This window comes from Notechis scutatus, chromosome 3 (genome assembly GCF_049901735.1).
Source record: "Notechis scutatus isolate UNSWTSFEM ecotype Mainland chromosome 3, rNotScu1.2, whole genome shotgun sequence".
NCBI lineage: Eukaryota > Metazoa > Chordata > Lepidosauria > Squamata > Elapidae > Notechis > Notechis scutatus.
Window position 1 is genome coordinate 118548405 of NC_142011.1, and position 15440 is coordinate 118563844.

General features: G+C 35.3%; 1 protein-coding gene across 1 annotated transcript in view; it reads left to right on the forward strand.

The window, feature by feature from the left end:
- Positions 1 to 15440, forward strand: part of CFAP61 (cilia and flagella associated protein 61) — a 142406-nt gene that overhangs the window by 103738 nt on the left and 23228 nt on the right. The window contains exons 23-25 of the mRNA XM_087961089.1: positions 77 to 404; positions 2592 to 2683; positions 4193 to 4398. Of these exons, the coding sequence (XP_087817215.1) occupies positions 77 to 404; positions 2592 to 2683; positions 4193 to 4398 (626 nt within the window). The remainder of the gene's footprint in view (positions 1 to 76; positions 405 to 2591; positions 2684 to 4192; positions 4399 to 15440) is intronic.

Genomic DNA, 15440 nt, shown 5'->3' on the forward strand with positions numbered 1-15440 from the left:
TAATTAAGAACTTATCTATGAGTGACTAGAAAGTTACTAAAATATTCTTTACTTTATTTCTTTCAATTTGTTTTAGGCATTCTTTAACTTTACCAAAAGAAGAGTGGATTATGAGACTTTCAAAGCAGTTAACGATGCATGCCTTGTCTATGATGGGAGGCTTGTGATTGATACCAACTTCCACACTAATGATGTGAGCATCAGGGCTGCAGGTCCTTTAACCAAATTTTCCAATATATACTATGCTAATGAATGGACACACAGCAATTTCAACTCAAAAGAGGTTGGTTTTCAGCTTGCTGCAACCATGCTGAATCTTTTTGATCCAACTCTAGAGCCAATTTTTGAACCTCCAGAAGATTTAGATAGACTCATTCCTATGTACAAGGGATGCAAAATTCAAGGTGAGCCAAATACATCTGTTTTTAATAATCTTGCATTTCTATAAATTTCACCTTGATATATCAAAAATATTTTGAAGTAAAAAAAATCAATTCATAATATATCAAATTCAGAAAGATAACATTATTACCCATTGGCAAAATAATTATTTTTCCTGTTCTGTTTGCTGATTTATTTGAGTATTTATAATAACAATGCTCTGGGACTTTAGAATTTAAAGAGACAGGTACCTGCCATATAACCACCCAAACTTAATAATTGTTTAAAAAAAAGATGAAATCTACAGTGGATGTGGCAGTACCTGGAGACAGCAGAAGAGAACTAGAGAAGAAAACAAAATACAATGGTCTACAAATAGAAATAGAACAATTATGGCAAAAGAAAGCAAAGGTAATACCAATAGTAATAGGTGCCTTGGGTGCAAACCCAAAGTAACTGGAACCTCACTTGAAAACCATCAGCACTGACAAAATCACTATCAGTCAATTGCAAAAGCTGTCAGACTGTGCTCCTTCTAAATCCCAAGAAAGAAATACTCAGACTCCATGGTGTAGAGGAAGCAGAATTATTCTTTTACTGGAAATTGAATGGTAGCAACAGAATCAATTCAAACTGAAATATTGGCGGGTAAAATGCATATACAAAGGGATAGAATTGCTCCCCCTCCAGAGATCAAATGATTCTTCCAATTAAAACTTCTGAATAGGATCATGTGGTCATCTCTAGGTGATGATGAGGCTACTGTCAGTGACCTTGACATATTTTGATAAAAGTTCGCAGTTGCGCAGAAAAAAGGACAGAGGCTAGTGAAGAAATGAAAAGTTAAAACAAAGAATCCCCCTCCCTTTCTTAACCCAGCAAAGGAATGCAAAACACCTCCTGCCTTCTTCCCCTCAAGATTCCCCCTCCCACCGTTTCATGACAGCCGAAGAGAGGTAAAGAGCATAGCAACAAATAAGCAATAATTAGGGGTGAAGATATCTTGATAGTTAGGGATGAATATCTCTTGAGGCTGACAAAAGCTTTTATTCGAAACAACTTACATCCTTGCAATTATAACTTCAACACCATCAAAAATCAACACCTGCCTAACCCAGGACCTTGGGAAGGACTTGATAGGTGGATAAAAATGCCAAATACAGTCTGAGCATCTCACTGACTGCACAATGAACCATTGTAATTTATGAATCTTTTCATAATGAACCATTGTAATTTATGAATTTATGAATCTTGTATGTCTTGCCACTCGTAACAAAGAAAATACAATGAAATCAATGGAACATAAAAGATTGCAAATATGATGAAATGAGAGGTTCCTTCCTTGCCAAAGGCCTGAGTGCTACCCCAACCAAGGTCAGAAGGAAATATCTCCATATCTGGAAATAGCCACAGTCACTTGGCACAAATCTCCATAGCATCCAGGTACTCGGGTTTTGATAGCGTCAATATAATTGAGCAACTTCTTCCACAGCTATGTGGTCTCACAAATTGGATCTTTTCCAAACTCTGTGTGACCTGAAGAAGCCTCAGGGATCTTGGAATATTTTCAGGACTTCCCAAAAGTTTATTGAGTTAGTAAGAGCCGCCCTCCTCAGCTTCTCCCTCAATGACATAGAGTTCTGCCCTGACTAGCTCATTGGTCATGAAAGCCAGCCAAACACCCAAAAAACACCATGTAGAAGACATCTTCCACACCAACTCCTCTCCAGCAAATTCCTCAGGAACTCTAGGAGGGTTACAAATATTAAAATAACAATGAAATAAAATTACACTGTAAACCTTCAGTAAATAAACTGCAACAAAAATAGGAAACACATATAGAAACAGGAAAATATTTACCTGCTTCCAGAAGTCATTGAGTTTGAGGGCCATTCTCAGGGGGTCAGCTGTTTCACAGGAGGGGAGCTGCCACTAAACCCTGATATCTGATCTCTTCTACCATGCTGCACCTCCTGGTAGAGGGGACCATTAGAACACATTTTCTGGCTGTCAGGATTAAACAGGTAGAGATTACTTAGAAAAGGTGCTAAAAGCCTCCAGGCACTAGGAACTGAATGCAACAAAAATTCATCTATTCTTCCAGTCATCCTGGATTGGTTTTAAAAAATAAAGTACTTTGAAGGCCTAATGATTAACAAATTTACTGATTTCATATAATTTATATGTCTTGATAACATTCTTTTTCACAGGTGGCATTCTACCTGGAAAATATAATTATGTGCATATTTTTAAACCTGGGATTCCTGCTCGCTTGGATGTACAAGAATCACAACCTGATTACGTAAGTACTCCCTAAGTAATAAATAGTGGAGGTTTGAATTACAAGTATCTTGAGAATATTTTTTTCTTTTCTAGGAAACTTATGGACATATAATAAGCCTCCTATATGAATCAGACAAATTTGTCAAAATGCAACATGAGGTGTAATAGCATTCTGACTGTCACAAAATCATTACAGTACTTTCGTTCCTCTAGTATATTAATTAAATGCAAAGATTGCCTCCTTTTTTGCTAACAATATTAACAAGCACCTTAAAACAAACACACACACATGTATATGGTATGTTCTTCATTGCCTTTTTTATGCATCACTATCAGTGGTGGAATTCAGGCAGTTTGGGCTGGTTCAGGCAAACCGGATGTTAATTTTCCATTCAGTTCAGCGAACCAGTAGTTCCAAAGACCAGCTGGCCCTGCCCTCCCTGCCCCGCCCCTCCTAGGAGTCCCCATATGCCTGATTCTGGCTCCTAGGTAAGTGCAGGGAAGCTTGCTAGCCCAAAACGGGACACGGGGGAGGTAGCATGCCCCCCCATGCCCCGTTTTGGCTTTCCTGAGGCTCCAGATAGGCTTGCTAGGTCCAAGGGGTGTGGGAGGGTGCGGCATGCTCCCCCATCCCATTTTGGCTTCCAGGAGGCTCCAGGGAGGCTTATTATGCCCAAAACTGGGCACTGGGGGTGCGAAGAAGGAAAGAAAGAGAAAGGAAAAGGGAGGAAAGGGAGAAAGAAATGGAGGGAAGGGAAAAAGAAAGAGAGAGAAAGAAAGAAAGAAAAAGAAAGAGAGAGAGAGAGGGAGGGAGAGAGGGAGGGAGGGAGGGAGGGAATGGAGAAAGAAAGAAAGAGGGAGAGAAGGGAGAAAGAGGGAAGGGAAGGGAAAGTGAATGAGATATGGATGGATGGATTGATGGACGGATGGATAGAGGGAGGGAGGGAGGGAGAGAAAAAGGAGAGAAAGGAAGGACCACAAACCCTGGCACTAGACGCAGCTTCAGAGGATGCTTTGAAACAGCACAACAATCCAGGGCTGGAAGGGACTTTGGAGGTCATCTAGTCCAACCCCCTGTTCATAGAGCATTGTTAAAGTAAGTTTCTCTCTTTTGACCCACCTAGTCACATTACCACCTAGCCACATCCACCCAGTCACATGATCACCTAGCCACACCCACCAAGCCACGCCGGCAGAACCGGTTGTTAAAAAAATTTGAATCCTACCCCTGATCACTATTAAATATATAAGTACCAACCAGTTCTGCTTAGAAGACTTCAACTGCCTCAGAGTCTTTTCCTGTAAAGAAATTGATATAACATTTAAATTGATATAACATTTACATATTGCTGCTAATAATAATGTCTTTGTGGTATATCTAGAAATCCTGTTGCAAGGCATTGATATAAAGTATTTTTGTAGTAACCAAGCTATCTCCCAACCTTCCTTGTTTTCTTCCTGGGGTGAGTAGATTGATATGTGAACTAACTTTGCCTGTTGTCCCAACATTTTTCTCAATTTATTATAGGGGATGGCAATCATAACAGGAGATGCAGTAAAGGGAACTTACTTCAGAATACATGTCAACCAATACAGCAAAATAGAAACCATTACTTGCTTTTCAAAGACACCTATTCCTGTTTCCAACTACATATGTTTATTTGGGCAACATGAACGTCTTCTTAATAATCTTTGTTCTCGCTGGAGGGAGGGGCTGATCTCAAATCTCTATAGGTAAGATAAAGTTTTATTTTGCTTTTGAAATCTATTATAATGCAGGTATTTGGGGCATATTTCACTTAATATGGGGCATATTTTAATTAAAATGTGGCTTATAATGTACTACAAAATTATTGTTGTAGGAGACTTGCCTGTTCACTGTGCTGCTTAAGGCCTGTCCAAAAATATTAATATGCCGTAGAAGCTAATGTTTTGCTTTGCTGACAGACAGTTCTTGATTTTTTAAAAAATTAAAGTAATATGTAAAGAAAAGAGGGTGGGGGCAGAGATTTTTGTTTTAGTAGTATATTGCTGGTTGTAGGCAGCACTTTGCCTGTTGTTGGCTTTTAAAAATAGTTGCTTGATTGCCTTTCGTAGTAGACGCTTGGATGAGAGAATAATGTGTGCATATTTTTTTCTTTATTTTGGAATGCCGAAGGGTTAGTAGGACTCTATTATGTCCAAGTTTTCTCTTCCTTCTCTGTTTGAACTAAGAGATGTTTCCAGACTCAGTGGCTTGAGGAAAGGCATCCAGCAGCCTCAATCGACATATATTGGAAGTTTTTTAATACATGAATGTCAGCATACTACCAAGCAAAAATATATGAATCTTCAGTTGACATAGTGATTAAATCTCTTTTTTGACATATTAGTTAATTATGCTGAGTTATCTTCAGGGATGGATCAGAATAGTGTGACACTTGTGCAGTTAAAGCCCTGTGTCTTTTTTACATATGCCACATATGCAACAAATGTTAAAAGGGAGATCAGGGATCATGGTTTCAATCATGCAACACCCTCTTGAAGTTTTGACCCTACAGAATTTGCCCTAATGATAAAAACTATTTCTTCAAGGAGTCTTGAGTAGTATATTTTAGCGATAATGTAAATTAGGGAACATGCATGCAAACTGATTTCGATTCCTAGAACCCTAGCAGAAATCCTCTTTATTGCTCCACTTTAGAGCATAAAGAAAAGCTAACACTTCCTTTGAACAAACCATTAAGTCTTAATGTTTCCAACTCACTTTGAAAAGTGGCTTTATCATTTGCATACGTACCTAAGAATCTTGACTATTTTTTTGCCGTACATCAAATGGTTAGTATCTACATAAATTATCAGAGTATATAATCAGAGGAACATAAAAAATGAGAAAGTGACCTGCATAAAGGTATACAGTAAGAGGGAAACAAATGCATTTTATCCCGATGTTGAAAAAATGTGTGTGTGGTTTTTTTAAATGCTAACATTGGAAAATGGAACACTAACAATTCTACACTAAATGGTCATTTTTTTGTTTTTGTTTTAATTTATATTTGATTGTTCTAAGACAGATTCATGCAGTTCCACATCATCTGTCAAATGAAGAAAGACTTGTATATTAAATCACAAATGCTAAATCATAAATTATGTGTTTTGTTTTATAGCAATACTTTTTTCAGAATTCATATAATGTTAAATGGCATCCCTAAAGGTCTTGCTCTACTGAATTAAAGAATAAATCATGCAAATTTTCATATTGTTTATTTATGTGAAAATCTTGGAGTTTTAATTATTTTTGTTCTTAGATTAGAAGTCTGATTCTAGATTATAATTTTAAAACACGATGGTTACCACATTTCTACTAATATATTGAGTTAGGAGTTAGAAAATGCTCAGGAAAGGGTAACAAAGGAACACTTTGAGAACATGTCCTTAGAGGACATGCTAAGTCCCTTGGATAGTGAAATGGGCAATGTCTAACTTTGGTAAATAAATACAGCCCGGAGTAAATATAAAAGATGCATAATATCAGTATACATAAAAAGATTCTACAGGGAAGATGGTTAGAAACTATTTTCCACAGAAACTAGAACAGATTGGATATAAATTGCGACTACCTAGATTTCCTAGGTACTGACAGAGGTTGTGGGTTCTCCATTTCTAAAGTTAGATGTGTATTTTTTTAAAGTTGGACAGCCACTTCTCAAGGATTGTTAAACTGGTTTTCCAGAATATTGCAGAGGGTTGGATTACATTATTTTTGTAATTCCAGAATTCTGTAATTCAGACAATACCTAAACCAAAGCTATATTATGGCTTCACATAATATATTTGACCTCAGAATGTCAAGATACTGAAGGAAATTGTAGCAAGTATAATACATCTTCCAAAATTTATTATAGATATATCCTAATGCCATCTGTGCCAGTACTAAGAACTCTTTAACATTTTAATAATTCATTACTTTCCATTCAAAATGGAAGACCCTGTATTTTTCTTCCAAGATTTTAAAATTTAACTATAGCATTTTAGGACAAAATATAGGAATAGACATTTTTGTATTATTTTACAGTCTTGCAATAAAGAGCACATTTAATATAGTATTATACTACATGTAAAGGTACAGTGGACAGACCAAGTGATCCATGTCTACTTGGGCTTAAAATTCAATATCTCTGATATTTATCCTACATTATCTAACAAATAAACAATAAACAAATATAATTAGTTAATAATATAGTCCATTTTAAGTACACCATTATTGCATTTTTCTAAGTTCTTCACTCCAAGGCTAAAGTACGCTTAAAAAAATCCTTTTATAACTGGATTAGTTTCCCCCAGCATGGTAGCCAATGCCAAGAATGAACTCAGTGAAACAGCTGTCACTTGGGAATTAATTCGCCTCTTTGTGACATGCAAATTATCTTTTAAATTAGAGGCCATATCTAGCCATGAATTGTATTCATCAGGTTCAAAGTTTAAACCCTTTGGTGATGAATTTTGTGAATGCAGAATTGTGTTTCAAAATTAGTTAAATTTAGAAGTGATCTACAAGAATAATAAATCCCACCATAAATCTGACAATACTGGTTCTTCTACAAGCTCATCTTTTATATTCTAGTTGAGTTAATCCCTGCTCTCTGTAACTGGAGCTTCAGATGCAGCACTTTTTTCAATTAATAAACTGGCTTTTGTCAGGCAAGATCTTACAGCTATTCTGTTTTCCTGAAAGTGACTAGTTTTTCCATTATTTCTCACTGAACTGAAAAAATTAGGACACAACATTTTTAAAAGTAGATTTTGGTTAGCATCCCACTATTAAAATAATTATTTGGAGCTGTAAGCTTCTGCTAAATACTCTCTTATAAATTATAACATTACCATTTTAGCTCCTTGTTAAGGTGGGAGAAGCCCATTTGTTGGGAATGCATACAAATAACAGATGTCAGGTAAAATTTGACATGCTGGATTTCTTCTTCTGTGATTTCGAATGTGATTTCAATGTGCTGGAATCAGTTCTGAGTTTTAACAAGACATTTTTCCAACATGAAAAACTCTAGCTGCAAATCTACAAAAATATGTACATTTTGAATTTTAAGAAAATCATTTTCTTAAAAATCAACCCAGTACAACTGAGAAGAAGCCAAAGATGCTTTCCTTTCTAATAATTATTACAGAATCTTTTCAAGTATATTTTATGAATATTTTGTGATAATCAGATTTTCCTGCAGTGATTCAAGTCCCAAGAAATTGTAAACAAAATTATATTAAATGGTCAAAATCTTTCAAAATCAGCAAATCTTGCAACTTCCTTGTTATCTTACCTCTGAGATCTTGCTTGATCTTAGGTATGATGAAATCACACATATAAAATTTGATATTGCTTGAACTTTGATGAAAGTTTGGCTCTCAAATGATTTGTAAGACCCAGAAACCTCATAGTGTTTGATGTTCTAAGAAAAAATTATCAAATTATTTTAGTTAATTATTATTTTTATCCAGCTTTGATCTCAGATAATGCCTTGATGATTCTGTAGAACAGAACAGAAAGTCACAGCCAACAAGAGACAATATCAATTAGAAACCAAATATAACTGATATAACTAAAGGACAATCACCTTATACTAAGGTCTTGAAGAAGAACATTAAAAAAATTGTTTCTAAACTTCACAAGGATGGGAGCCATACAAACCTTTTGAGTGATAGTTTCAGAAAATAGATGCTGCAACATTAGATGCCATTGTTTAATATATAGGATTCTGAGTTCATCCATTCTGCTTGATTGTATCAAATGGGCAGAGGCAGTTTGAATTAAGGGATCACTCAGACAGCCAGGTCCTGTGTCATGAAGGGTTTTAAATTTGATAGCTAGCATTGAGAATTACATCTGTGCAGCTCAGTTTTTAAAATTGATTTTTTAAATTTAACTTTCACATTTTACAAAAATCTTCTAGAAGCTTCATAGGCAAGATGGTACCCAGTTGGTGTTTTGTATTGTTTGACTTTATGACATTTGCTGCAACCCTATATTGAAAAATATGCATGCTCATCACAGCTGCTGATGACTCTATAGCTCTCTGCTCATAAGACGTTCTTGCACTATGCATAAACCTATCATTAAAAATCATGCTACAGTTGAAAAAAAGTTTTAAAAGTTTTTTTGTTTGTATACGTTTTTTCAAGAGAGCTTGCTTGTTTACTAAATGGTTGTTCATTAATCCTGTTTTTCACTTTCCTCTTTCCTCTTTTTTATTTTATCTCTTTTATCTCGTTAGTATAATGATTAGACTACTGCAAGATATTCCAGGTGGGGCTAGTCTTGGAGAATGCTTATAATGATGTAAAAAGCTACAGTTTAGTTGCTAATCAATGCACGATAACAACATCACATTATGCCTTTCCACATTATCTGTAGAAAGACCAGTACTAGTTGCCAATTCTTTTTCAGATTCTATACAGTGATTAGTTAGGGTTAACCTTAAAATCCTTAAATGGCTTAGAGTCATTATCTATATGATTCTCTAATTGTATGAACATGTTCAGGAACTATAGGAGTCCTCGACTTACGACCACAATTGAACCCAAAATTTATGCTGCTAAGTGAGAAATTTGTTAAGTAAGTGCATCTTACCCTATTTTATGACTTTTCTTGCCATGTTTGTTAAGTGAATTACTTGTTGTTTGTTGTTAAATTAGTAACATGGTTGTTAAGTGAATCCAGCATCCCCATTGAATTTGTTTGTCAGAAGTTCGCAAAAGGGGATCATGTGACCCTGGGACACGGCAACCATCATAAATATGAACCACTTGTCAAGTGTCCAAATGTAAATGAGATGACTATGGGGATTGATGTGCCAGTCGTAAGTCTAAAAAATTGTCATTTTTTTCAGTGCTGTTGTAATGTAACTTCGAACAGTCATTAAACAAACTGTTGTAGTCAAGGACTACCCATAATATCAAAGATAAGATTGTCCCAGATCAGCTTATCAGCATGCTGGAAGGGGCTTTCTTCTGCATTGTGTTCCGAAAGTTAAATTTAGCCTGTCCTCTTTTTTTTCTCTTCGGTGGTTTGACTTAGATTTTCTTCCAGAGTATCCACAGAAGAGTCAGAAAACTCAAGATGGTGACCACATCTGTGTAATTGAAGCCTCACCAGTTTTTATGTGCCTCACACATGTGAGACACATAAAAAAACAAAGCAGGATATTGATTGTATATCTGAAATTGCCATCTTGACATTTTTATTCCCCCACTACCACCTGTGAATGCCCCTGATTTTAGCTTTCTCTCTTATTAGATTAAATATTGTCTTATTCAGCCATCTTGAATGTTAAAAATTTAATATATCTATTTACTAATAAGTCTTTAGTTTTGTATATGAGAACTCTGCTTGTCCAGTTCATATGAAATATCCGTAGAAAAAATATATTTTACAATATAATGTAGTTCCAAGGTAGCTCTACATTAAAATGGCAACTAAAATTACTCCCATCATTATTTCTAAGGTGCTGGACTATTCTTCTATGTATTCAGAGAGAATATCAAACACTAAAACAATACTTTACACATAAATATACAGTAAATATATGTGAGACTTTATGGCATAATTTTATGACTTCCCCTGTTTAAAATATGTTTTCTTAAATAAATACTTTCAGGAAAATAAAACAAAAATAAATAGAAGGAAAAATGTCAGAACACTCTTAAATAGGGAAGTAAATAGACAAATGTTAGCTCCCTACTTTTGTTCTTGTTTTTATTCCATTTAGGAGTTTATATAAAAGGAAAAATAAGAATATTAGTTTCCAGTTTTCAGGCCTTAACCTGAAGACTGTTAGGAGTATTAGGTAATCTTGAGTCTAGTAGACATAAGCCATTTCTCGGGATACACCATTCTGTGTACAACTGAGAATGATATCATTATTTGGCTAAGATTTCCAGGATAGAGAAGTCATCTGGGTAAGAAAAGAACATTAACAACTGCTTGAGTTACTATTACTCTCACCATAGGTAACATCGAATGCTATCCTAATCCACCATCCCCTTACTATTACATATTTTTTCAATTGAAATAATAGCCAAGTATGAAATCATTACCTTGCTTTAAACATTCTTAAGATTTAACCTGTTCCAATATTTAAGAGTTGAAAGACCATCAGGTGGACATTTTGTACTCTTAAAAATGCTTAAAACATTTACTTATTTTTAAGAGAACTGACTGCAAAGGTTGTGTACACCATTAAATCTTTCATTGTTTTATTTTATACACGCACATACTAACCAACACACACACTAATAATCAACTTCCAACTAGCATAATTCTTAAAAAGCTGAGAATATCTACTGAAGTTAAAATTTAGTGATATATTTATAATGTCACAACAAAATAAAGTATTCCAAAAGATGTCCAAAAATATTTACATTAAAGGGCTTTATAAACAGGATAGTCAAGGATATTCTGAACATTACAATATTCATGGAAATATATTTACATAAAATATTTTTATAAACGGGATATTCAAACAATATAAAACCCGAATGAATGCTGTATATGAAGCTTGAAACCAGTTTTTCAAAATGTCAAGACCACTTTACTTACAGTGCACAAGTTGGTGGAATATAGTCCTGTAGTATTATTGTGTACACACATTCAAAAGGGTTATGTCTCCAGTTTCTCTTGCAAATTTCTTTAAGTCTGTCTTCAGTTTTCTTTTATGACAAAAACAAAAAAGGATGTGGGCATGGCTAGATGTGTCTAATGCTACTCAGTAGACTTTGAACTCTAATTAGGATAACTAGATGTTCATTTTGAAGAGAAAAGCCAGAATAAAAAGAATACATAAAAGCTATAAGAGTTTTCCTTTTCTGGTCAAATCAAATGCCAACCTTGAATTGTATTATTAAAAGTAGACTTCTATAACAGATCAATATAAATAGCAAAGAAACACTAATAAACATTAGAGATATCACTCTTGTATTACATTACTGGATTTTTAAATGAACAACTATACTCCTAATGAGTGATATCTCAGCCTAGAAATCAGGGGATTAAAAAGCAGCTGTGTGGCTTTCTTATATTGAAAATGGATTACACTTCATTCAATAAAGTTTTGAAAATGACTAAGACTTGAGACACAGTCATGAGCAAAAAGCTGTAGAACAGAAGTAGTAGGTTCAATTTTGATGAAGTTAATTGTTCTTTCCCCCACTGATTAGACTGACATTTCAATTAGCCATGACTAACTAGTTTAATGATTTCAGTAGGACCTAAGCATGACTAATTGAATTTAGAGCCAAACCATAATTTACCACATAAGATTTCTTTAGAGATTTTTGTGTAATAACAATTAATTTTGCTGGTTTTTATAATATGTATGCTGGAACTTTAAGGACTTAACTTTATCTTGATTGTGTCTATTAAACAAAATATTTCACAATTATATCAATGTTTTGTATAGAGGTGCTTCAAAATTTTAAACTCTAATTCTTGCATCTGTAAAAATCAATATAACAACCCATGTTGTGTCTGATGTAGCAATACAATACATAAAGAAGTAGCCATGCACATTGAGAGATGGAAGCTCTACAGATAGTTCTCAATTAATGACCTCTTGTTCAATAACTATTTGAACTTATAATGGTACATTTGAATGACTGGTTCTCAAAGTTCTGGCAATCACAGCACCCCCATTAACATATGATTGGGGCGCCCGGCAACTGGCTTATATTTCTGACTATCACAGAGTCCTCAGTTTTGTGCTCACAATTTGCAGCCTTCACTACTGGTTTCCCATAAGCAAAATCAACGGGGAAGCTAGTAAAAAGTCGAAAGTCAGTCATGTAAAGTCCACACTTAATGACTTGTGGTGATTTGCTTAAACCCAGTAACCAGAAACTGCTAGAATTGCCGTTGCTAAACAGCACAGTTACTTGAAATCAGAGAATTCTGCTGTGAAATCTACTAATGTGTGTTCCATTCCCATTGGACCTTCCTTGCTGTTAATTCCAGCATCAAAGAAAATATACCAGAACTTTTAAAAAATCTTTCTCTTCAAAAATAAACAAAAAAACTAAGGAAATAAACTGCTCAAAATAGTAGTAAACCATCAATAATAATTACATTTTTTAAAAAAAGGCTTACTTTAGGGAATTCACATTTCAAAGCCCTGCATGATATTTTACCTGTTAATGACTGAAAATCAGGTGTGTTGTAATTTTTAAAGACTTGAGGCAAGTCCTCCCATATCTTTCATTGGCTTACAGCAGTGGCCCCCAACCTTTTTTGTACCACGGCCCGGTATCGGCATCACAAAATGATCCACGGCCCGGTACCGGCATCAGCACGCACGACCAAGGCAAGGCGAGCCGAGCGACGTGGGGGAAGTTGGCCAGCCAGCTGTCCCCCACTTCTCCCCGCCACCTTCAACTCCTCCTTTGTACCTTTTTTGTGCTTTTCGGGCTCTTTCTTAATCTCCTTCTGAGTTACAAGAGACTCCACCGCCATCGGGGCGGCTCTTCGTTCAAATCCGCCCCCCCCTTCGATGAAACTAAGGCGCGAGGATTCCTTCAGCACCCAAACGCCGCTTTCCAACAACCGACGGCCGACAAGCTCACCCGGAAGCACTTCCTCAAGCGCCGTTGAAACAAGATGGCGGCGCCCAAGCAAACCGGCGGCCCGGTACAAAATGCTCCACGGACTGGTACCGGTCCGGGGTCCGGTGGTTGGGGACCACTGGCTTACACTATAATTTTAATATTAGAGAGATGAGTACAACATAATATCAGAGGGATAAGGAAGAGAGTAGGCTTGACCTTGTCATTATCAGACCTTTGCATACATGATTACATTTCCCAACAATCAGCTGTCAACTAGGGTGGCTGATCACATCCGTTTTCTGGAATATTTTAAATACTGTAACTAATTATCCCAAATATTGTCTGCATGACTGTGGGATTCTGAACTTATTTGAATTCTTGCCTTCTGCATTTCATTCCTTCCCATCTTTTATTGCAAGATCAGCAGATTGGATTGTTAATTCATCTTCAGTTGGGTTTCCATAGCTTCATTTTATCGATAAAGCCTTTGAGTTTTACTTAACTTTGGAATTTCATTACAAGTGTACAATACTGCTTTATTAAATCACAATATTATTTTAGTGATACCAGAATTTGGATTTACTAATAATCTTATTTCTAAGTCTTTTATAAGCATGAATTTAAATGCACCAACTAATAAAGAATAGAAGGCAATAACTGATAAAGCACCTTTTTCTAGAAAAGTGTGTCAGAATCCATAGTTTACATGCTTGTATACTATAACTTTCAAAAGGTTTCTAAAGCTGGTTGTATTGTTGAACTGCTGTTATAATTGGGAATTTTTTTCTGTTTTTGAAACCAACTTTCTTATAATGTAAGACTATTATTGTTTTCTACATTCCTTATCCTCTTTTCTATCATCTTTTTTAGAAATGGAATTGAAGCCCAATTTTTGCAGAGAATGATTATAAACTTTCAAATCATTTGTATTTTCACTGTATCATCCGCATATTGGCAGGTTATTGATGTTTTTCCCCTCAATTTTAAAATGATACTCATATTCTTGGAATGCAGTTTCTCCCAATATTTGTTCATCATATAGGTTAACTAAACAAGATTGGCCTTGTCCCTTCCCTTTTGTCAAGTTGAAGCCACCAGTTTTGTTATGTTACATGTGGACTGTGGTTGCCTGTCCTGAATGTAAGTTTCCTAAGAATACAGTTAAGATATTCTGGGACATTAATATTGGACTCTTATCAGAAAGTTATTGCATTTTTTGTATTTGCAAAATCTTTGGAATTTATTTCTTTTGAAATAAAGAAATAATTTTGATCGAAATATCCAGAGAATGGCAATCATTTTGCTAAGAATGTACAGTGTTGCTCTGTATAATTTAATCAGGGAACAAAGCAGAAAAAAAGAGGAAAAACATTTTCTGGATACTTTGATCAAAATTATTTCTTTATTTCAAAAGAAATAAATTCCAAATATTTTGTAAATACAAAAATGCAATAACCCTGTGATAAAAGTCCAATATTAATGTAAATCAAATGGAAGCACTTCACCATTAAAAAACCTGCCATATTTCCTTCAGGGAAAATGAAAGTTATTCAAAACAATAAATAAATCCAATGGGAAAAGAAAAAAAGAACAGCTAGATGGGTTCACGTCTGTCCAAAAGTTGTCTGGGGACATTCCTAAGTGCTCCCATTCAAATCCAGGGAAAAGCACTGCCAGAGAACCAGCGTTGGTAGCAAGATCAGCAGATCATTAGCAAGAGAGAAAAAAGCCCCTTACTCTTCAGCAGCCATCTTGGGGAGGAGTCTCCCAGATATTCTTATAAATAAAGAACATCTTCTAAAATGCATCTCTATTGTACAGAATTTCAGAGTACACCTTCCAATTTGGTTTGGGTTTTTTCCCTTCCCTTTCCATTGGCGTTCTTCAGCTTAATAGTTTGAATTTGGAACTTTCTCCTGAGTTTGGAAATCTTTCGAAAGACATTCCTTGTTTTTCCATGTCTCTTTTCATCTATAAAGTTTTTGCAATATTATATAATGTAATTCTCTTTTTTGACATCTTTTTGAACTTCTTCCTAAGATCTTTGTCTTTCTTGGTGGTGGCTTCTCTTCTTTTTGCCACTTTCCAGTTTATTCTTACATCCAGATTGCTTTTTTCTATTTCTTGCTCTTTGTTCTGCCATATTCATTCCTAACGTGTCTATGGTTTCATTACATTGTTCCTCAGGTTTCCTATCA